This window comes from Syngnathoides biaculeatus, chromosome 3 (assembly GCF_019802595.1).
Source record: "Syngnathoides biaculeatus isolate LvHL_M chromosome 3, ASM1980259v1, whole genome shotgun sequence".
NCBI lineage: Eukaryota > Metazoa > Chordata > Actinopteri > Syngnathiformes > Syngnathidae > Syngnathoides > Syngnathoides biaculeatus.
The window spans coordinates 36,927,681-36,951,753 of NC_084642.1; the positions used below are offsets into that span (position 1 = coordinate 36,927,681).

Here is a 24,073-nt window from a genome sequence, read left to right on the forward strand (position 1 = left end):
AATTACAGAGGTCAAACATTTCCTGAAGTTGTTCACCAGGTTTGCGCACACTGCAGGAGGGATTTTGGCCCACTCCTCCTCACAGATCATCTCAATATCAGACAGGTTTCTGGGCTGTTGCTGAGAAACAGCTCTTTTTGAGAAAAATGGAGTTTCAGCTCCCTCCAAAGATTTTCTATTGGGTTTAGGTCTGGAGGCTGGCTAGCCCATGCCAGAATCTTGATATGCTTCGAACGAAGCCACTCCTTGGTTTTCTTGGCTGTATGCTTCAGGTCATTGTCATGTTGAAAGACCCAGCCACGACCCATCTTCAATATTCTGACTGATGGAAACAGGTTGTTCCCCAAAATGTCACAATACATGGCCGCAGTGATCCTCTCCTTAATACAGTGCAGTCATCCTATCCCATGTGCAGAAAAACACCCCGAAAGCATGATTGTATCACCCCCATGCTTCACAGTATGGATGGTGTTCTTGGGATGGAACTCATCAATTGTCTTCCTCCAAACACGGTTAGTGGAATTATGACCATTAAGTTCTATTTTGATCTCATCTGACCACAAAACATTCTCCCATGACTCCTATGTATCATCCAAATGGTCATTGGCAAACTTAAGATGGGCCTTGACATGTCGTGGTTTAAGCAGGGGAGCCTTCAGTGCCATGCATGATTTCAAACCATGACGTCTTAGTGTATTACCAACAGCCACCTTAGAAACAGTGGTCTCACCTCTTTTCAGGTCATTGACGAAGTCCTGCCGTGTAGTCCTGGGCTGATTCCTCACCTTTCTAAGGATCATTGAGACCCCACGACGTGATATCTTATATGGGGCTTCACTCCGATTGAGACTGACCGTCGTGTTTAGCTTATTCCATTTTCTAATGATTGCTCCAAAAGTGGACCTTTTTTCACCAAGTTGCTTCACAATTTCTCTGAAGCCCTTTTCAGGCCTGTGGAATTGTACAATTTTGTCTCTGGTGTCTTTGGACAGCTCTTTGGTCTTGGCCATGTTACAACTTTGAGTCTTACTGGTTGTATGAAGTGGACAGGTGTCTTTATGCAGCTAACAAGCTAACACAGGTGCATCTTATTCAGGATAATACATGGAGTGGAGGTGGACTTTTAAAGGCAGACTAACAGGTCTTTGAGGGTCAGAATTCTAGCTGATAGACAGGTGTTCAAGTACTTATTTTCAGCTGTATCAAACAAATAAATCCATCCATCCATTTTCTTTGCCGCTTATCCTCACAAGGGTTGTGGAGAGTTCTGGAGCCTTTCTCAGCTGTCAATGGGCAGGAGGGAGGGTACACCCTGAACTGGTTGCCAGGCAATCGTAGGGCACATGGAGAGAAACAGCCGCACTTACAATAACACGTAGGGCCAATTTAGAGTGTCCAATAAATGTTGCATGTTTTTGGGATGTGGGTGGAAACCGGGGTGCCCGGAGAAAACCCAGGCAGGAACAGGGAGAACGTGCAAACTCTACACAGGTGGGTACATGATATAACCCGGGACTTCAGAACTGTGAGGCCAACACTTTACCAGCCCATCCATCGTGCCGCTCACACAAATAAAGCCTTTAGAAAATCAGACATTTTTATTTCAGGATTTTTCTTTTTAGATTATCTCTCTCATAGCGGACATGCACCTACGATGAAAATTTCAGACCCCTCCATGATTTCTAAGTAGGAGAACTTGCAATATAGCAGGGTGTTCAAATACTTATTTTCTTCACTGCAAGTGTTGAGAAATTGGCTCACTGAATTGTTTAAACATATGGTGAAGGTAAAATCATAATTCCATGTTGGGCCATTCATGGCACGAGTACATTTGTGGCCAAACTTTTACTTTTTTTCAACAACATTCTATTCTAATGTATATTTTCTTTCTGCTGGATATCTTCTAGGTACAGCAGAGGAGGAAAAACAGGGATTCCTTACGCCTCCTCTACTTAAATTTTCCCGCAGCCTCTCAATGCCAGATACTTCAGAGGATATCCCTCCTCCCCCAGCTATTTCACCCCCATCACCACCTGCCTTCAACTCGCCCACTGGTTCAACCCCCAAGAGTTACGGTAGCACAAGACCCACCTTTGCCCAGAACTCATCTAACGCAGTGACGACTATTAGTAGAACCACAGATGTTGGTACATTGAGGCGGGGCTACCACAGACAGAGTTCAGAGCATTTTGAAAGCCCACGTAGTCGTGGGCGCACACCAGTACCCGAAAACCCGTACTCTGAAGTAGGCAATAAAAATTTGTATGTGCCAGCAAAACCAGCCCGAAGGAAGGGGATGCTAGTAAAACAGTCAAATGTCGAGGATAGTCCAGAAAAAACATGTCATATGCCAGAAAGCCCCTCGGGCCCAGTTTCCATTCTGACTACACCTGTTGAGCGAACATGCTCATCCATCCCCATTCCTACCATCATTGTCAAGGAACCATCCACTAGCAGCAGTGGCAAGAGCAGCCAGGGTAGCAGTATGGAGATTGAGCCCACCACTCCGGAACACCCATCACTAATGCCAACTGTGGGTGGAAGTGGTGGTCTGCGCCCTGAAGACCCAACGTCTTTAGGCAACCCATTTGCAGCAGCAATTGCTGGTGCGGTGCGGGACCGAGAGAAAAGACTTGAGGCAAAAAAAACCTCCATTGCCTTCCAGTCAATAGATATGGGGGATGATGACTTGATTGGTCCTACCCCAACACCTCGCCTTCGCCAATCAAAGTCCATCGATGAGGGCATGTTTGGTAGTGACGAACGACTCCATAGGATAATGGCTCCACCAGTGCACCTTGGACCTCCTGTCGGGGGAGGCAGTGGAAACATGACAGATTTTAATACTCCAGAGCCAACCATTGTTCGGGAGCCGCTAAACACTAAGACAGGACAGTGTCCTAATCTGGATAGCCCTGTTAGTCTCCCAGCTACTCCTCCAAAGAGCAACTATAGGGCCAATGGGACCTACCTTCATCCTGTCACTGGTAAACCTCTGGACCCTAATTCTCCTCTCGCTTTGGCCCTTGCAGCTCGTGATCGAGCAATGAAGGAGCAACAAAATCATCATCAAAATCAGCAACAAAATCCTCCTCAGGTTCCGCAAACTCCCAAACATGAAGCTCAGTCCCTTCCCCTGCAGCCAAGCCACAAATTAGACCTCAACCAGCCACTTTTTATCGATACCAAGTTGAGGTCTGGAATTGAGACAAGTTTTGCTGCAATCTCCTCTGCAACCATAGGCCGTCCAGGGCGAGGTGGTTTGCGTAGGCAAATGACTGAACAGAAATACGAATCTGATGTGGCTCAGGAGGAGCGACACCATCACACAGTTGAAGAGAGGAAAAGTGCACCTGCAGATGTGGCTGACACACCTAAGTCAACTGGACTGTTAATGGTTCACACCAGCATAGAAGCAAGTAACAAGGTAAATAACCAAGATTTGGAAGGACAGGATAGCAACAGGCCATCTGAGCTGAAAGACCTCAATCACCCTGATCCTCGCAGTGGCCCAACATCGTCTATTAATTCCCAGCCTTCCTCAACACGAAGACGTAGCATTCCTCTAGGAGAATCCTTGGATGAACCCGTGAAGCTACCTTTCCGGATCCCCCCTCCTCCGCTAGCCTCAGTTGACATTGATGAGGATTTTGACTTTACAGAGCCACTCCCACCTCCTCTAGAGTTTGCAAACAGTATTGACATCCCCGATGAACAGACTAGTGTGATTGCACAGATGCTTCAGCAACAGAGAAGGAATGGGGGGCCTCTACTACCCCCATACAATGTCCATGCCCCTCCACTTGTCACTGATCAACACAAACGGGTGACAAACAGTATGCCCCCTTCAAATCCTCCTCCTCCGCCAGACCCAGAGTCAGGGGTAGGTGACTCTGGTATTGAAGAGGTAGACAGCCGCAGTAGTGGAGACCCTCAGCACATGGAGACCACCAGCACAGTGTCAAGCATCTCCACCCTTTCATCAGAAGGAGGCTACAGTGAAACCACTCTGGAGAGCCTATATGCTAGTGCAGATGGACATTGCTTCCTCGTGGATAGACCTCCTGTACCACCCAAACCCAAAGGCAAATCAGTCATCAATAGAACCTCACTTTATCATGATGCCCTAATTGAAGAACCACCTGAATCTTATGGGTCTCCTCCTCAGACTACTGGTGCTCACACTTCATCTTCTGAACCTCCTAGGACTCCCACTCAAAGGACATCAAAGCTGTGGGGTGATCAGTCTTCTGAGCTTCATAGTCCTCCCCCTACACCAGAGTCAAAGAACACAGTTATCACAGAGTTGAGCTCCATTCTGCAACACATGAATCGTGAAAGACCACCCAAGTCAGGGGAAAGCCTGGACTCCCCACCAGGAAACCAAGGGGCATTTGGAACAAGGTATATAATGGCTCATTTCTTTTCTTTTTTTAAACTGCTCTGGTATTTACAGGTTATGGATATTTATAGTTAAGTCTTTTATTAAAAAATTTTTGCACCAATGTTATATTTCAAGGTAGGGAGCGGATGAGTGTGGGCAATTTAAGCGATCATTGTTAACTAGTTTGTTTGTGCTAGTAGTCTTAGATTTTGAGGTATTCCAGATTGTTTTGGGTTTAGGGTTATAAAGTGTACATATTAAAAAAAATAAATAAATAAAATGCTGCAAAGTTAGTCTGTCTGAGAAGGTCATGATAAGGTTGTTCTATTGCAATGAGTGGTTTATAATTGCACTGGCCGGCTGCACCATGCTTTGCGTATTTACTGTACATTTTACACTGCCTTCTCTGTTGGAATTTCTTTGGGCGCTACTTTGGTAGCAACTAGTTAGGGCTGAATTAACAGAACAGTGGGAGAAAATATCAGATTTTCACACTGAGGGAATATCATTGGTAAAAATGTATGCCAGAGGTGGAGCAATCAGATTTGCTGTCAGTTTCAAAGTAGTCCAATTTATCAGGACCATCAGATTTTTATTGGCTATCTCAGCTTTGAGAATTTTGTGTACCTTTGATACTTTAAATTGATATAAATTAGAAGTGTGACTACTAAATTAAAGTTCATTATCAGACCAGACTGCCCAAAGAACAGTTCATTTTAGGGATTAGGAGATGAAAGTAGATGACCAGAGGTGATGTTTGTGAAAGCAATCAAGCATGTTGGCCCTGTCAAAGATTTCAAGAGAATTCTTTACATTGCTCAGTGAAGGTTTGGAGGCTTCATTTTCAGACAGATTTTATTTTTGGTTTTCCAGCGTTAAGAATATGAATGGGAGAGAATGTGGAGAGAGTACCTGAACTACATAAGCTCATGTTTTATTAAATTCACATCTCGGTATGAGGGGGGAATAAAGACGCAAAATAAATAATTCAGTGGTGACATATTCTGCATGGACAGTCCTTTGCCCATCAGAGAGGTTGAATGCTTTGGGCACTTTTTTCTGTTGCAATAAATAAACAGATAAAATTGGTTCCATCAATTTTTGTTAATTATCTGTGTGATGCCCAGCAGAAGCTTAAGTCCTGCCTTGCCTTGCTCCTTTCACGCTTCAGGCCACATGCTATCATGTTATCCTCATTTCCATCATTTGTGCTTGGTCTGTTGACCTAAAACTTTCTAATCATTTCATTTTCAGCTCATCTCCATTTTATCCAGTCTTCCATAATTCCCTCATCTCTTCTTACTTCATGTTCCCTCAGTTCACCCTCACAGGTAGGATCCATCAACTGTTATCATGCCACACTAAGTTCTCCACGTCTATTAATTTTTTTAAATTATTATTTTAAATCACAGGTATGGTACTTGGAAATGACCATGTCACAATATCATGTTGTATGAAGATGTCATAGGGTCCAAACACAAGTTTGAAGACAGAAATGTATCAAATGCAAAAATTCTGGTTCAGGTTTTTTACTTAACCCACAGCACTTCGTAATTGTTTCATTTCTGTCATTAACCCATATTTACTGGCAATAGCTGTGAATGTGCTGTTTTATCTGAATTTAAACAATGGATCATACAAAACAGTAAATTCTGTTCATTGTTTCCTGGAATTATGTAAACTTCCACTTGCTAATGTAGTAAGACAACATAATATTAATTTCATTCATAAATATATGAACCATCTGAATCATTGTAGAAATTTATATATATATAATATAACACATTTTATTATTATCATTACCATATTATTTTTTAAATCATTCTACTGGCTGGTGCAGCTATGTGAGGGCTTTACACAAACAATTGGGAGTGGAAATAGATATGAGATCTGCGGATACATTGAAGTTACCAGTAGTTATCACAAGCTCATGCTGTATTTTATCAGGGTTCCCGCGTGCATTGTCTTTTGCCACATAGGCCACAATGTACAGATCCACACAGACATCTCCTTGTGAGACTATCATTGTGCGACATTTAAAGGGAAGTTGTAGTTGATGATGAATGAATTCGTCTAAACACACCCGCAGTGGCACAGCCTGCCCGTTTTTGGATCGGCTGAGATGCCGTTGCCTATGAAATGACATAACAATACCGTGGATCCTCAGAGTTTGAACATAATTTGTTCTTGTGAAGTGTTCAATGTCTGAATTGTTCAACCTCCGAAACATTTCTTTTCAAAGGAAATAATGTAAATGAATTTAATCCATTCCGAACCTCCAAATAGTAAATGCATATTTTAATTCCTCTTGATGTAAAAACATGTACACCCTGCATTTAAACAATAAAAAATAATAATAAACTTAAGGCAACTTAAATGTGTATCCTTTTCCTTTTTGGTGGCGGTCCAATGGCTCGAGAGGGAAGGAGGAAGTGTCAGTTACCCCTCCATGATTTGACAAATTCTTCAGGAGCTTCTCCATTTCTTCTTTTATCTGTGGACTTTGCTTTGTAATACTAGTCACTCCTTTAGAAACACTAGATTCCTTTTATTACATTTGTGTTCTTTAGAATAGTTGAAATTGTTGACTTAGCCATACGATGCGAGCTAGCAAAGAAATGTAAAAAAAACACATACCACATTTCGGTACTTAGCGTACTTAGAACCAGTATGGTTCACTCAACTTTTCCTTCGCTGCTGGTAGTACCACTGTCTTTCTTTTGGGCCCATGGCAAAGAAAATACTGGAAAAATAACAAAAAAATAAGGTGCAAAATTACAAAAATAAAGGTAGGTGCATGCTCATGCTATGAGCACTCACTGGCATGCTATGAGCATGCACTGGGTTGGGTATGAGTGACAAGATTTGAAGTGGGCAGTAGTTCTTTTCGACACCGCCTTGTGTGCATTCGTCATCGCTCTGATCGAGTCGGCGACCTGGTCAACATGGGTTTCACTTTGGCTGGGTGTTTTGACACCGAGAATTGGGTCCAAAACCAAGAGATTTTTTAATGCATATTTTTTGGTCAAACACTCATTTGTACAACAACCGAGACATTCGAACTCTGAGGTTCCACCGTATTTGTATAACTCTCCCCTGGTCCACAGTAGTCTCAAACGCCACACTGGATCACGCCAGTCATGAAAATCCTAAATTGTATGACCTCACCATGAAAAGGCTTCATTGTTGGGTGGCAAATCCTGTAGTCATCTGGCATTCAGAAGACTGATTGACTGCTACGATCCCCTTCAGTCCTGTCAAAGTTCAATTTCAACAAGTGACCAAACCTCTATTTGCACCAAATGGGGCTATTATCATGAGAGTCAAAAACAAAACAACATACCAATCACCAGTCAGTGGATTCACTGGGAGCGCTACAAGATTGGCTCTCGTTGCCATCTCTCTCAAGTCTTCTTACATTTTATGATCATCTTCATATGAAGTATACGCTGTACATTTGGACAATAAACTCATGATCTCCATAGAATAAAGTATTTTGATGCATTGGTTCACTCGGGCAGAAAAAAATATATACATCCATGGAAGATCTGAACACTTTTAATACCACATTCCTAAACAGGTCTAAACACACGAGGCTAAAATTTCAGTACAAAATGTATTTTGATACAACTTGAAAAAGGATGAAAAACAAAATGAAAACAACACGGGTATCTAACCTCTTAAATTTCACCTAACACCGAACAGCCAAATTAAGTCTATTCAAGTAAATCAGACCAAGCAGATGAATATCCATCTATTCATCCATTTTCTTAGCCGCTTATCCTTGCAAGGTCGTGCTGGAGCCTATGCCATCTGTCAAAGGGCAGGAGGCAGGGGACACCCTGAACTGGTTGCCAGCCAATCGCAGGGCACATTGAGACAAATAGCCGCATCCACAATACCACCTCAGGGCAATTTAGAGTGTCCATTTAATGCTGCATGTTTTTGGGATGTGGGAGGAAACTGGAGTGCCCGGAGAAAACCCACGCAGGCACGGGGAGAACATGCAAACTCCACACAGGTGGGTCAGGGATTGAACCCCGGACCTCAGAACTGTTAGGCCAACGCTTTCCAGCTGACCCAGCGTGCCGCCAGCAGATTAATATTTCAAGTAAAAAAAACATCTCGCAGCTGCAGGACGCATTTCGTCATGACCAAATGTCACTAAATTTTCGATGGAATGCTATTTCGCTAGAACATTCATTCATGCTCTTTTTTGATTTGATTCACGTAGGCGCTGCTGTTGTGTGTCTCACTATGTTTATCTGGCCACTAGGTCGAGAGGATGGTTGAAGAATTTGTTTCTTTTGGAAATGCTGCTTAAAGTTCCCGCTTTCTATTGGAGCCACATTTTCACGAGAATGAAACACAACAGTTTTGAGCCAGCTTCCGGAAGAATAGAAATGTATTGGTGCATCCATTCATATATTTAAAACATCACATAAAAACTTCCCGAGTTGAGTTTGCTCACTTTGAAATAGGCAATGTCATTCGCATCTTATCAGGCAACTCACTTCCACAAATCATACAGGGGAAAAAAAGCAATTTCATTGGCTCATTATGCTAGTGTGATCACAATAAGCCAATCAAACCTTTAGTTTATACTGTACTTACAATTAAACTTTAAGTACAAATTCTGTGACTGCAGCCTATGGGAGGAAAAAAATGCACTGCGTGACAGTGCGCATGATCTTTATGTAATCAGTCCGCATGAGACCCTGATTATGTCTGGACCCAGAACACTTTCTGCCATTTGAAGATGTCTGCTATACAATATTTATGTGGTTGTGTCAGTGTGTAAAGCCGCTCATTTACATGACTGAGGTCTGATCAGCCTCCAGACACACACAAAGTAGCTAATCTCTCGTGCAGAGGTCTGCCATGTAGTTAAACACAAGTGATAAGAATGTCCGCAGTGAGACAACACCACACAGTGATGATGCCATCATGTTAAAAAGGTGGTCATGCCTCAATAGCTGTCAAACAGATGGCAACATAGACACACAGAAGATGGCCTAGATTCCCACATGGGAAGCCTCAATAGTGGCGTTTTTTTTTTTTTTTTTTACCCTGTCTCGCATCATCGTGGGTCCACTTGCTATTGTGCACAATCTCTTGCTCTCCTTCTTCGTCACTGTACTGGAATGAACCTCGGTAGCAGCGGTACCATGACTCTTTTAGTTCCCTAGGATGATAATGGGAATTTTTTTTTCCCTCTTTCTGTCTTTTTTTGTATCCCTGTCTCTTAGCCTCCCAGATTAAATGTGCATTGGTTGTGCCTGTGGACGAAATGGTTGCCAAGCAACCAGCTGATGAGAGCAGCCTTGGGGCCTGCAGTGATGACAGCCTGAGTTGGAGGGACCTATTTGCACGTGTTAGTGAGTGTGTGTGTGCATGTGCGTGTGTGTGTGTGTGTGTGTAAGTGCATGCGTTTGTGTGTGAGCAGCAGGATGGCAAGCATTACCCACAGCAGATCTCAACATCATTTTATTCAGGTCACGTGCCACGCTGCTTTAGTAGACCAGGATTATGTAACCAAGCACAGCCAAATCAGCATGCGTGTGTGTGTGTGTGTGTGTGTGTGGTGTGTGTGTGTGTGTGTGTGTGTGTGGTGTGTGTGTGTGTGTGGTGTGTGTGTGTGTGTGTGTGTGTGAGTGTATGTGTGAGAAAGCGAGATCTCTGATTTCTATAAATAAATTCAGCATGCACACATTCATCGGTGAATGTGACCCTTTTTTGTGTGAAGCAGTGTGCTCGAAAGAAAGTAAGGAGTCGTAAGATGTGTAGGCATGCTGCAAGCGAGGTCTCCCACCACCGTATCGATATAGCTCTGTATTACTGAAAGCCAGTGCACGATGTGCTAATGCTACTCTACTTATTTATTTATTTACACTCTTACATTCACAGATATTCCACAGATTAGACATGTTTCCATCACATTGGTATTTACACAAAAAACAAAAGTTGTGAAGACTGCCAAAATAAGTGTTCTGGGGTTGGTTTAGATGGCGGTCATCACGTGGTATATGAAGGCATGCACACTCACGACTGTAGTTACTGTTTTGATTTAATCTTTTTTAGAATATTTACCATAAATATGACTGAAATACTACTGTAGCATGTTGTGTTGACTATACTATGGCATTTTTCTGACTGAAAGTATCTCGAGAAAATTAGTAAACCCGTCACATTTTTGCCACTATTTTATCATTTCTTTCTAGGGGACGATACTAAAGAAATGACACTTTGCTACAACGTAAAAAAAGTTCATGTTGATATTGTATAAGCTTTGTGCTGCCTCAAAATAATGGACTGCACAGCCATTAATGTTTAAACCTCTCCCAATAAAAGTGAATACACCCCTAAATGAGATTATCCAAATTAGAAAGTGTTAATTCTGTGTGGTGCCCATTTTGTTCAAGCGTTATTGCTTTCGATTTGAGATCACCGCATCTTTTGACTTGACGATAAAGATAATCTTGGTTTGTCACACTGATTATGACGGAGAGAATTGCGAACACATGAGAAGTTGGACAAGTTTAGGCACCTCATATGTGCTGCATATGTACAGTATAAACAAAGTATATGTTGCAGTAGGCAGAGGTGGGTAGGAGTAAGGCTCAGTACACATAAAGATAATCGGGCTCCCGATTTTGCCCCTTCCCGACCAAGCCTGACTATCACCAGACTGTCTTTTACAATTATTTTATCCTTTAGTTTGAGGTGTGTTCAGAGTGAAGTTGTCCTGGTACTGCAGTCCTTAACAGGTCAAGCCCGACGATCCTAAATAGCAATTCAATTTTCATCACCAAAAATATTCAGATGTGGGGAAAGACAACTTCTCCCTGTCATGAAGTAGTATCAAGAAAGTAAACATAAATAAAACCAAACTTGTATTTTGTATTAGTGGGTTCATCCGATGGCAAGAAGTATTTTCCAAAGTCAAGATTGACAACACTATTATTGTACAACACTGCTCCAACTGGACCTTTCAGCAACACTCAGGAAACATGAGCATACACGTATCCCGCCTCCAACAAAATAAAAGCATAACAACAACACAAAGTCCGACGGACCTGCTCATAGAGCCGTGGGAATGCGAGAGACAAAGACAAAAAAAATCACGTAAATTTGCCACATTATAACAAAGTGTCTTGTTAACAAGCCAGACAATGAATGAATGGATGAAAACATCACAAGGTATGTTAAATCAAGCTTCCAAATGGTCAACAATTGGCACATTCTTCCATCTTCCAGACGCCGTGGCCATGTCGGTGAGAGCGTCTAAAAATCACGCATTTTCCTTTCAATCAAAGACATGCAGTGATCTCTGGCAGCACAGCATCGCAACACAACGTGCCAGACAGCAGGCAATGTGGCCCAAATGTCACAAAACACATTGTACTTCAGGGAAGATTTATTTATTTTTTTGTGGACATCGTTTCATTGCCAGTTGCCTACTTTACAGGTAGAAGTTGGACTGTGAACAGTGAAGCTGGAATACCGCCATGTGACCGTTGCCTAGAATAAAGAGGCATGGTGCATCATGGTTTCATCCTTGTGATGTCATAAGAGTACGTTTAGCCCTATCCACAAAATCCCAACTGTTGAAGCTGTAAAGGAGTTTTGTGTCCTATCGTAACATAGGTTTGCCCAGGTTTTCAACAGTTACCTTCAATCATATTGAATATATTTATAAAAACAAAACACAAATTTACATTTCAGAGGTTCTTTACTGTCTGGCCATGACATTTTTATGACTCTGCTGGAAAACGTTGGCCTCACAGTTCTGAGGTCCCGGGTTCAATCCCGGACCCGCCTGCATGGGTTTTCTTCGGGCACTCCGGTTTCCTCCCAAAACATGCAACATTAATTGGACATTCTAAATTGCCCTGAGGTGTGATTGTGTGTGCGGCTGTTTGTCTCGATGTGCCCTGCGATTGGCTGGCAACCAGTTCGGGGTGTACCCCGCCACCTGCCCGTTGACAGCTGGGATAGGCTCCCGCACTTCCCATGACCCTTGTGAGGATAAGCGGCTAGAAAATTGATAGATGGATGGATAGTTCAGGATTTTACCATTTTAAAAAAATATAATAACCCCAAGGCCACCATCATTTCTGCCTCTCGTGTCCTTTTTGATGTTACATTTCGATGCCTTAACTTTTCTTCTATCACATTTGATTACGCAAGATTTTGGTCTTGGCAGTCTACAGTAGATTCAAAATCAGTGATGGAACAGAACCTGTGTGTGCTCTGCTCTGTCTTGAGATTATCGGAGTACATAACACACGCTATGGCCAAAACTGATAAATGGTGATTTTTATATTCACGTTGGGCATTGGGTGTGTACCAGGCCAGTCTCATATATGCAAGTCTCAAATAAATCTTAACCTTGAAGTTTCAAGTAAGCCCAAAGTTATTGTTGGAAAAAAAAAATTGAATTTCAAGCAAGTCAAGACAAGTCATTACTTGGTTTAAGCAAGTCAGAAGTCAAGTACAGTCCTGCTCACCATAATTAGTATCCTTGAAGTTTAGACGCTAAATGTGGACTATCTCAGACAAAGAAGATGTATCAAGTGAAGCATTTTTCTCCATAGAATGTGTGTTTGACAGAAAAGAGCAAACATGAAAAATTTTATGGACAGATGAAACAAAACTAGAACTAAGTAAAGTAAAGTATTTTTCTAGACAACACAGTTAGGCCTTTCAGGAAAAAAAATAAAACACACTGCCAAGAGTCAAGTATGGTGGAAAATCCATAATGATGTGGGGCTGCTTTTCTACATCTGGTACTAGATCCCTTGACTGCATCACAGGTATCATAAAATCAGGACATTACCAAGTGATTTTAGACCCAAATGGCTTACCAGAATAAGAACAATTGGTTTGAGGCCAAGATCATGGGTTCAAAAGCAAGATAAAGACTAAAGAAAACATCCAAAACTACACATGGTTGAAAAGGAAAATTATATATATGGTTTTAAAACGGCCAACAATGAGTCCTAATCTATTCCAATTGAAAATCTTTGGGTGGACATGAAATCTGCCATTGGGGAAAACAACCCTGCAAATGTTCAACAAATTGCAAAGGAATAGTGAGAGAAAATACCTCCTGAGAAGAGCAAAAATCTTATAGATGGATATAAAAATTGTTGGAGACTGTCATCGCTATCAAAGGTAGTGCCGTCAAATAATGAGGGGTGCCAATATTGCTGTACTTGTGGTTTCCGTTGTTTTTATTTCAATTTCATTTTAATATCTTAAGCTGAAAAAAAAATTCATTTGCTAAATGACTATGTGGCTCTAGTTAAGATCCTGATGATGTAAGTTTGGTACATCTCCATTTATTTCTGAAGATATTTAAAAAAATGAAGGCGTACCAATAATGTAGAGCAGGACTGTAATCTTGCTCAGTCATAACAATAAATCACATTCCAGATGCTAAATTGATTTATTTGTATACACAACGTACACTCTTCTAAAATGTGCAAAACCATCAGCTTTCATATATGTTTACATGAGCAAATCAAGTTAGCGGCTGTTTTTGTATGCGCGGACCTTTAAAACATCATTCCCTAATGGATCGAAATTGGGTTAGAGTTTGAGGGGACAGCATTATACAAGTCACAAGGTGTGTGTGTTTCTTTCGGCTTGTCCCTTTCGGGGTCGCCACAGCGTATCATCTCAGATGAACGCATATATATGTTTGGCACAATTTTTATGCCGGATGCCCTTCCTGACGCAACCCTTCTCAGGGAGTGGAGGCCCCACTGGGATACGAACCCACAACCCCTGGTTTACCAAGGTGATTGTTTCATATTGTATAAAAGTCTCTCTTTTTTTGTATAAAAGTCTCTTTTAAGATTTTGCCAAGAATAGATATTATAAAATATCTACAAAAATGTGAAGGCTGTATCGGGGACTCACTTGTGAGATACTACAAATTTCGGTAGCGTTGCTCCCGTAGGAACCGGAATGCTATCATAAACTAAAAAAAAAAAAAAAAAAAAAAGAAAAAGAAAAACAATGTCCAGCGAGTGTGTAGGGTGAAGCTAGATTCACTCCGGTCTGTTCAGTTCAGGGTGTAACCTGCCTCCTGCCCTTTGAGAGCTGGGATAGGCTCCAGCACTCTCCGCGACCCTAGTGAGGATAAGCGGCAAAGAAAATGGATGGATGGATATTCTACTGCATGGCATTTAACCCAAACGTAAACTTTTTGTGACAGTTTTGTATGGAGTCGTGCCATACCAGTGAGATTTTTTTTTTAAATGTAAAATACTGTATGTTCATTGGCTCAATAAAGGTTGGTATACCCTTGCTTTCTACAATATGTTCCATTGTGTATCACCAGTTTGCAATTTGACTGTATTCACTCAGTGACGGTCATTGTTCATTATTTAGCGTTAGTGAGTGAATTTTTTTATTTGAGTAATAGTTGACTCACCAGCTGACTTTTTGTGATGTGTATTGGCTCCAGATTTCAAGCATTCATTGAAAGCGAACTACAAATGATAGTTTTATGTTCCACATACTTTAACGAAACAATAATTTTGACCCTGAAAATTGCCGTCTCGGTTGCAGTTGTTATTTTGCGGATGTCCAATTCAACTGGTTCATGGTGAAAATAAAGGAAGCAGCAGATGTGAGATCCGTCTGTTGATCTCCCGCTCCATTCTTCCCTCATTCGTGAACAAGACTCCAAAATACTTGAACTTCTCTACTTGGTTCAGGATATCATTCCAGACCCGGAGGGGGCACACCCTTTTCTTTTGACTGAGGACCATGGTCTCAGATTCTAAGGTGCTGATTCTGATCCCAGATGCTTCACACTCGGCTGTGAACCACTCAAGTGAGCGTTGGAGATCACGGCTTGATGAAGCCAACAGAACCACATCATCTACAAAGAGCAGAGATCCGATGTTGAGGCCACCAAACCGGAAACACTCTACGCCTTGGCTGCGCCGAGAGCTTCTGTCCATAAAAGTTATGAACAAAATCGGTGAAAAAGGGCAGCCTTGGGGGAGTCCAATGCTCACCGGAAACAAGTCCAACTTATTGCCGGCAATGCAGACCAAACTCTGCAGGCCGTATCAGGGGGTTCAGTACCCCACACTCCCGAAGAACCCCCCACAAGACTCCCTGAGGGACACGGTCAAATGCCTTATCAAAGTCCACAAAACATATACAATGGTTGGGCAAACTCCCATGCACCCTCGAGAATCCCACCAAGGGTGTAGAGCTGGTCCACTGTTCCAACGGCCAGGACGAAAACCACATTGCTCCTCCTGAATCTGAGATTCGACTTGCCGACTCACCCTCCTCTCCAGCACCCCTGAATAGCCCTTACCAGGGAGGCTGAGGAGTGTGATCCCCCTATAATTGGAACACACCTTCCCGTCCTCCTTAAAAAGGGGGACCACTACCCCAGTCTGCCAATCCAGAGGCACGGTCCCCGATGTACACCCGATGTTGCAGAGGCGTGTCAACCAGGCCAGGCCCACAACATGCAGATCCTTTAGGAAAAATGGGCGAATCTCATCCACCTCCAGGGTCTTGCCACCAAGGAGCTTTTTAACCACCTCGGTGACCTCAACCCAAGAGACAAAAGATTCTGCTTCAAAGAACCCAGACTCGGCTTGGTCATGGGAAGGCATGTTGGTGGAATTGAGGAGGTCTTCGAAGTATTCTCCTCACCAACTCACAACATCCCGAGATGAGGTCAGCAGTGCCACATCCCCACTCTACATAGTATTGAGGGTGCACTGCTTCCCCGTCCTGAGACGCTGGACGGTAGACCAGAATTTCCTTGAAGCCGTCTTGAAGTCGTTCTCCATGGGCTCACCAAACTCCTCCCACGCCCCGATTTTTGCCTCAGCGACCACCGAAGCTGCATTTCGCTTGGCCAGCAAGTACCTACCAGCTGCCTCAGGAGTCCCACGGGGCAAAAATGCTTGATAGGACTCATTCTTCAGCTTGACAGCATCCCTCACTGTTGGTGTCCACCAACGTGTTGATGGGTTGTCGCTATGACAGGCACCGACCACCTTACGGCCACAGCTCCGGTCAGCCGCCTCAGCAATGGAGGCACGGAACATCGTCCACCCGGACTCAATGTCCCCCGCCTCCCCTGGAACGTGAGCAAAGTTCTTTCGGAAGTGAGAGCTGAAATTACTTCTGACAGGGGAATCTGCCAACCATTCCCAGGAGATCCTCATAATACGTTTGGGGCTACCACGTTGCACCGGCCTCTTCCCCACCATCGGTGCAGGCCCGACCACCAGGCGCTCACCTTCTATCCCCACCTCTATTCCTGGCTCCAGGGGGGTCCCTTTGATCCGCGCCTGTTCGAGAGAAACCGAGATCCAACATTTGCACTCTCCGTAGGGGCTTTGTCTGTCTCCTTACCTAGGACCTTTTTGCCATGGGTGACCCTACTAGGGGGGTGAAGCCCCAGAGAACTTTGCTCCTAGGATCATCGGGACACACAAACCCCTCCATCACGATAAGGTGACGGCTCGAGGATCAGTGCAGCATCTGCAGTGATTTGGATTTTGTATCAGTCTGTTGTGGTAAAGAGGGAGCTAAGTCGAAAGACAAAGCTTTCAATTTACCAGTCGATCTACGTTCTTACCCTCACCTATGGGCACGAGCTGTGGATCGTGACCGAAAGAACAAGATCCTGGATAAATGCGGCCAAATTGAGTTTCCTCCGCAGGGTGTCCAGGCTCTCCCTTAGAGATAGGGTGAGAAGCTCGGGCATCCAGGAGAGGCTTAGTGTTGAGCCGCTGCTCCTCCACATTGAGAGGACCCAGATGAGGTAGCAGGGGCATCTGATACTGATGCCTCCCGGACGCCTCCGTGGTGAGTAGTTCCGGTCATGTCCCACCAGAAAGAGACCCCAGGGACGATCCAGGACATGCTGGAGAGACCATGTATCTCGGCTGGCCTGGAAACGCCTCAGGATCCCTCCGAAAGACCTGGAAAAGTGGCTGGGGAAGGGGAAGTCTGACTATCCCTTCTGGAGCTACTTCCCCCACAACTTGACCTGCAGAAGCAGTTGAAGATGGATGGATGGATGGATGGATGGATGGATGGATGGATGGATGGATGGATGGATGGATGGAGAAGTGAGAGTTATTCTCGCAGATACCAGACAGATGGCAAAGACTTTTCAGTTCATTAATGTATCATGATATTCTGTGCCTCCCTATCTTGTGTGTGGAGGGGGGGGGGGCTTGTGAGTGTCTGTGTTCATAGCAGATGTTTATCACACGTCTAATAGCATCCCAAATGTCCACTCTCTTTTTCATCCCTCCCTGCATGACTTTCTGTGGAGAAGCTTATGTTGAAAAGTTCTCACATTCATCTAATAAGTGCCCATGCACTTCAAATGGCCCCGTTCCCTTTTGGCACAATGACACTCTTAGCCCGCTTCACTTCTCCTCAGGCTGTTCCATACAGCCTGTTCCAATCAGGGAAGCAACATATCTAGGGTACATGTCGGAAGTTGTTAGTAACCCCACCCAGACAATGTCATTTTGGTGATATGAAGGTCAGATGTGTCCTGTTTTCTTCCTTCAGGTTTGCTCTCCCATACATAGTCAAAGACAACATTAGCAGATTTGGGCGAGGTTTGGAGTCCTTCACTAAACATGTCAGGCCCAATCTAGAAAAGCGTTCTTTCGAACAAATCAGACCAAGAACAGTGCTAAAATCTTGTAGTTTGATCCGGGCATGAGGATCCTACTGTACTGCATTGCTCCATAGATGCAATATGCGATTATTTTTGTTTCTGGGATCCTTACATACGTCACAGCAAAAAATGCGAAATCAGTCTTTGGTCCGAGGCCCGCTAAATCACATTGCATCTAAAATAAGACGCACCCTGAGGTCATAACTGTCTGCCTGAGCAATCAGGTTTATGCCCATTTCTGTACACACAAACCTTTGGCGAATTAGGCCCTTGATGTGCTGACATGTCAGCAGCGAGGTCGGAGGACGGTCCTCCGAGGAAGGTGGAAAAAGGGCTGATCACTCTCTGTGGGCTGGTTTGTGGCGTCCTTTTTTGGTGGTCGGGGGAGGAGCTCATTGAATGTGTGCAGCTTGTTCTATAATGGGGACAAGTACAAATGTTTTGATTGAAGGATTAATTGAACAATATGTTAATTAGTATTATGGTTGTAAGTTGCACTGTGTAGAATTATAATGGATCAGACACTGAGAGCTTTTACTAGTTTGGTTACGTCGTTTAAAAATATGAAGCACGGCTTTTTTTCCCTACAAGTCGTAAATCTATTTTAGTGTACTTCACTAATCATAGGTGACTAATGAACCAAGCTCGTCTATTTTGGTCAGTACTTTTAGTAGTTTAGTAGTGTGGACCTGATTCCAAGAGGTTAGTAAGACTCAAGAAATGAATTTGATGATTTTAGACTCGATTTGACAATATGTTAAAAGACTTGCAAGTCAACTTGGACTTGAAGAACAATGACTCGCGGGTTCACTTGACTTAAAAGAATTGACATGAAAAAAATTCTTTTGACCAAGCCACGGAGAAACCAACACTATGTAACTTTCCGTTATTGTGGGTACAGCGGGGCAACAAAAGTATGTAGTCACTCATCCATTGTGCAAGTTTTTCCACTTTACAAGTTGAAGGAGGCCTCTAATTTTCTGTAATTGTGTTATCCTATAATTTGTAATTCTTTAAAACTCACAAGAAATCTTTTTCTTCTTTTCCTTTCGGGTTGTCCCATTAGGGGTCGCCACAGCGTGTCATCTTTTGCCATTTTAGCCTATCTCCTGCATCTTCCTCTCTAACCCCAACTGCCCTCATGTCTTCCCTCACCACATCCATAAACCTTCTCTTTGGTCTTCCTCTCGCTCTTTTGCCTGGGAGCTCCATCCTCAGCACCCTTACACCAATATACTCACTCTCTCCCCTCTGAACATGTCCAAACCATCGAAGTCTGCTCTCTCTCACCTTGTCTCCAAAACATCCAACTTTGGCTGTCCCTCTAATGAGCTCATTTCTAATCCTATCCAATCTGCTCACTCCGAGCGAGAACCTCAATATCTTCATTTCTGCCACCTCCAGTTCTGCTTCCTGTTGTTTCTTCAGTGCCACCGTCTCTAATGCGTACATCATGGCCGCCCTCACCACTGTTTTGTAAACTTTGCCCTTCATCCTAGCAGAGACTCTTCTGTCACATAAAACACCAGACACCTTCCGCCAGACTTTCCAACCTGCTTGGACCCGTTTCTTCACTTCCTTACCACACTCACCATTGCTCTGGATTGTTGACCCTAAATATTTGAAGTCGTCCACCCTCGCTATCTCTTCTCCCTGTAGCCTCACTCTTCCTCCTCCACTTTTCTCTTTCACGCACATATATTTTACTTCGGCTAATCTTCATTCCTCTCCTTTCCAGTGGATGTCTCTATCTTTCTAATTGTTCCTCTGCATGCTCCCTGCTTTCACTGCATATCACAATATCATCTGCGAACATCATGGTCCAAGGGGATTCCAGTCTAACCTCATCTGTCAGCCTATCCATTACCACTGCTCAAAGCTGATCCCTGATGCAGTCCCACCTCCACCTTAAATTCTTCTATCACACCTAAGGCACACCTCACCATTGTTCTGCTGCCATCATACATGTCCTGTACTATTTTAACATACTTCTCTGCCACACCAGACTTACGCATGCAGTACCACAGTTCCTCTCTTGGTACGCTGTCATAGGCTTTCTCTAGATCCACAAAGACACAATGTAGCTCCTTCTGACCTTCTCTGTACTTTTCCACTAGCATCCTCAAGCCAAATAATGCATCTGTGGTCCTCTTTCTAGGCATGAAACCATACTGTTGCTCGCAGATACTTACTTCTGTCCTGAGTCTAGCCTCCACTACTCTTTCCCATAACTTCATTGTGTGGCTCATCAACTTTATTCCTCTATAGTTCCCACAGCTCTGAACATCCCCTTTGTTCTTAAAAATGGGAACTAGAACACTTTTCCTCCATTCTTCAGGCATATTTTCACCTGCTAGTATTCTGTTGAATAAGTTGCTCAAAAACTGCCAAATTGCTTCCATACCTCTACCGGTATGTCATCAGGACCAACTGCCTTTCCATTTTTCATCCTTTGTAGTGCCTTTCTGACTCCCCCCTTAGTAATCATTGCCACTTCCTGGTCCTTCACACTTGCCTCTTCAACTCTTCCTTCTCTCTCATTTTCTTCATTCATCAACTTCTCAAAGTATTCTTTCCATCTATTGAGCACACTCCTGGCACCAGTCAACACATTTCCATCTCTATCCTTAATCACCCTAACCTGCTGCACATCCTTCCCATCTCTATCCCTCTGTCTGGCCAACCTGTAGAGATCCTTTTCTCCTTCTTTCGTGTCCAACCTGGTGTACATGTCTTCATATGCCTCTTGTTTAGCCTTTGCCACCTCTACCATTGCCCTACGTCGCATCTCGATGTACTCCTTTCGCCTCTCCTCAGTCCTCTCAGTATCCCACTTCTTCTTCGCTAATCTCTTTCCTTGTATGACTCCCTGTATTATGGGGTTCCACCACCAAGTCTCCTTTTCCCCTTTCCTACCACACCAGGTACTCTCCTGCCTGTCTCTCTGATCACCTTGGCTGTCATCGTCCAGTCTTCCGGGAGCTTCGGTTGTCCATCGAGAGCCTGTCTCACCTCTTTCCGAAAGGCCGCACAACATTCTTCCTTTCTCAGCTTCCACCACATGTTTCTCTGCTCTACCTTTGTCTTCTTAATCTTTCTACCCAACACCAGAGTCATCCTACACACTACCATCCTATGCTGTCGAGCTACACTCTCCCCTACCACTACTTTACAGTCAGTAACCTCCTTCAGATTACATCGTCTGCACAAAATATAATCCACCTGTGTGCTTCTACCTCCACTCTTGCAGGTCACTATATGTTTCTCCCTCTTCTGGAAATAAGTGTTCACTACAGCCATTTCCATCCTTTTTGCAAAGTCCACCACCATCTGTCCCTCAAAGTTCCTTTGCTGAATGCCGTACTTATCCATCACTTCTTCATCACCCCTATTTCCTTTGCCAACATGTCCATTGAAATCTGCACCAATCACAACTCTCTCTCTCTCTGGGATGCTTTCTACTTCGTCTAGTTCCTTCCAGAATTTCTCTTTCAACTCGAGGTCACATCCTACTTGTGGGGCACGACGCTAATCACATTATACACAGTACCCTCAATTTCAAATTTCAGCCTCATCACTCGATCTGATACTCTTTTCACCTCCAAGACATTCTTAGACAGCTCTTCGTTTAAATTTACCCCTACTCCAAACTCACAAGAAATGTCAACTTTAAAACAAATCTGTTAATATTTGTTTGAAATTGCCTCACTTGAAATGTTTGTATACAAGAAAATGTAAAATACTGTCCCTGATCTAACAACAAAAACCAATTGCTCATTTGGTGAATGTCTTCTTTTCTCTTGTGCATTCACAATTGCTCTTTAACCAAGCAAAAATGTATTTTCTCATTGCACTTGATTATTCTGATAGCTTCATCAGAAGAATACTCTGTTACTAGTTGCAGCACTGCTGGATGCAAATTCTTGTGACAGTTCTGTTTAATCTAATTTCATAAATAAGTGAGAAAAGTCATTGCTTTTCCTTGGCATAACTGAAATCTTACTACTAATCACTTTTGATGGGACAATAAACTCAGCCCCCAACCTGCCCCTTGACGATTGATTTTGAATGTCCCCTACTACTTTTCATAGCCTTTGAGGAGTTTAAGAAATTTACAAACACTGTGTTCTGTGAACTCAATGCGTCCAATTTTTTTTCCTAAATAAATATGGATTTTAAAATATATTAAATAAATGAAGGCAGTATATAATATCTACATTAAATATATCCATCCATCCATTTTATTAGCCGCTTATCCTCACAAGGCTTGCAGGAGTGCAAGAGCCTATCCCAGCTGTCATGGGGCAGGAGGCAGGGTACACCCTAAACTGGTTGCCAGCCAATCGCAAGGCACATGAAGACAAAAAACAATCCTACTCACAATCACACCTATGGGCAATTTAGAGTCTCCAATTAATGTTGCATGTTTTGGGGGTGTGGAAGGAAACTGGAGTGCCTGGAGAAAAGCCACACAGGCACAGAGAGAACATGCAAACTCCATACAGTTGAATCCCAGTCCTTAGAACTTTGAGGCTAATGGTCTACAGCTGCACCACTGCGCTGGCCTCATTAAATATACAGTATTTATATGAAAGTATATTTTTTATATGGTAATATGACTCAAAAGGAGTCTAAATTTAAAGTGTGGGATTTGTGACTTGACACCTTGCCTGCTTGCCTGTCTCAACTTGGGACTTGAAGACCCAAAGACTTGAGACTTACTCGTGACTTGCAAAGCAATGACTTGGTCCCACCTCTGGTTCAGAGTATGGTGTCGTAGACCCATCTTTTTTTTACTATACATAGTTGCCACCATGTGTGTATAGTACAGAGTTGAACTTATTCCTTGCAAAGTGTGGTTGGTCTTCCTTTTGTACCATTATTTTCACGACAAGTTCCACTAACCTGTCATTGTCTCTCCGCTCCCTCAGGCTGCCCTCAAACGACTCAGGAATACGTAACAACACCACCGCCCCTGGCGCTGCCGTCCTCACTTCCACGCCTCCAAGCAGCCTTCCTTCTCAGCCACACCCCTGCAGCCCTCCAGACTCCGCCTCCTCCATCACCCCCTGCTCTTCGCTGCCGCCATCGGTATCACCCACACTCACAGATGTCTTCGGCCTGCCCACCCCTCCCATGGGCAGTGGTGGAGGTTACAGTCTGAGCTCGTCGTGCGGCGGGAGTGGGAGCTCGCGTTCACCGTCACCGCTGACTCTCATGCAGGGGGTGGCAGCATCAGGAAAGCCCTTTGCCTCCAAACCTGTGGAGCTATGGAACAAGTACGACGTGGCCGACTGGTTGGAGAGCCTTCACCTAGGAGAGCACAGAGATGCTTTCCTGGATAATGAAATCGAGGGTGCCCACCTGCCCTCATTGCAAAAAGAAGACTTGATAGACCTGGGCGTCACAAGGGTGGGCCACCGCATGAACATTGAGAGGGCCCTCAAGCTGCTGCAGGACAGATAAGCCCAGAGGACAGCAAAGAGCAGGTCACACTCTTGAGCACAGGGTCCAGGAGATCTTTTTGTACGACACATGCTCCAGTCATGGAAGTTTTGTCTAAGTTGATGAGAAGGGAGTGTCTCTGAAATATTGTGTCCTCAAACTGGAAGTAATTTATTTCTCATGAATATTTGTGCTCATCCAACTGCAGCTTTGGAATACGACCGACCTTTCCCATGTGTCCCGTGTGTGGGTGCATGAAAACCAGCTGAGCTGGTCTTTTTTTCTTCTTCTTTTTGATCCTTTTCTATCTTTGCTAGAGAATAATATGAGACTATTTCTTCACTAGAGTCCTATACTGGTGTTATATTTCTGGGTGAATCTAAGGTTGTAGAGACACGCGTTTGCTTTTCACCTGTTTTTGTCCAAACGAGAATGGTTAGCTCATGTTTGAATTCATAACTAATGGCCACTACAAGCACATATTCACTTAGTGCACACAAATCCATGAGTAAGAAGACACGGTGTTCACAGACATGGAAAGATGAAGCATG

General features: G+C 43.6%; 1 protein-coding gene across 13 annotated transcripts in view; it reads left to right on the forward strand.

The window, feature by feature from the left end:
- Nucleotides 1-23,864, forward strand: part of shank2b (SH3 and multiple ankyrin repeat domains 2b) — a 292,642-nt gene extending 268,778 nt beyond the window's left edge. For 11 of the 13 annotated variants that reach the window (XM_061815646.1, XM_061815649.1, XM_061815651.1 and 8 more), the window contains 2 exons: nucleotides 1,908-4,404; nucleotides 23,009-23,864. In XM_061815646.1, the coding sequence (XP_061671630.1) occupies nucleotides 1,908-4,404; nucleotides 23,009-23,543 (3,032 nt within the window). In that variant the 3' untranslated portion in view covers nucleotides 23,544-23,864. Of the gene's footprint in view, nucleotides 1-1,907; nucleotides 4,405-5,638; nucleotides 5,716-9,633; nucleotides 9,759-23,008 lie in introns of all 13 variants that reach the window. The other 2 variants (XM_061815659.1, XM_061815655.1) reach the window with 2 other exon arrangements.
- Nucleotides 23,865-24,073: the final 209 nt, after the last annotated feature.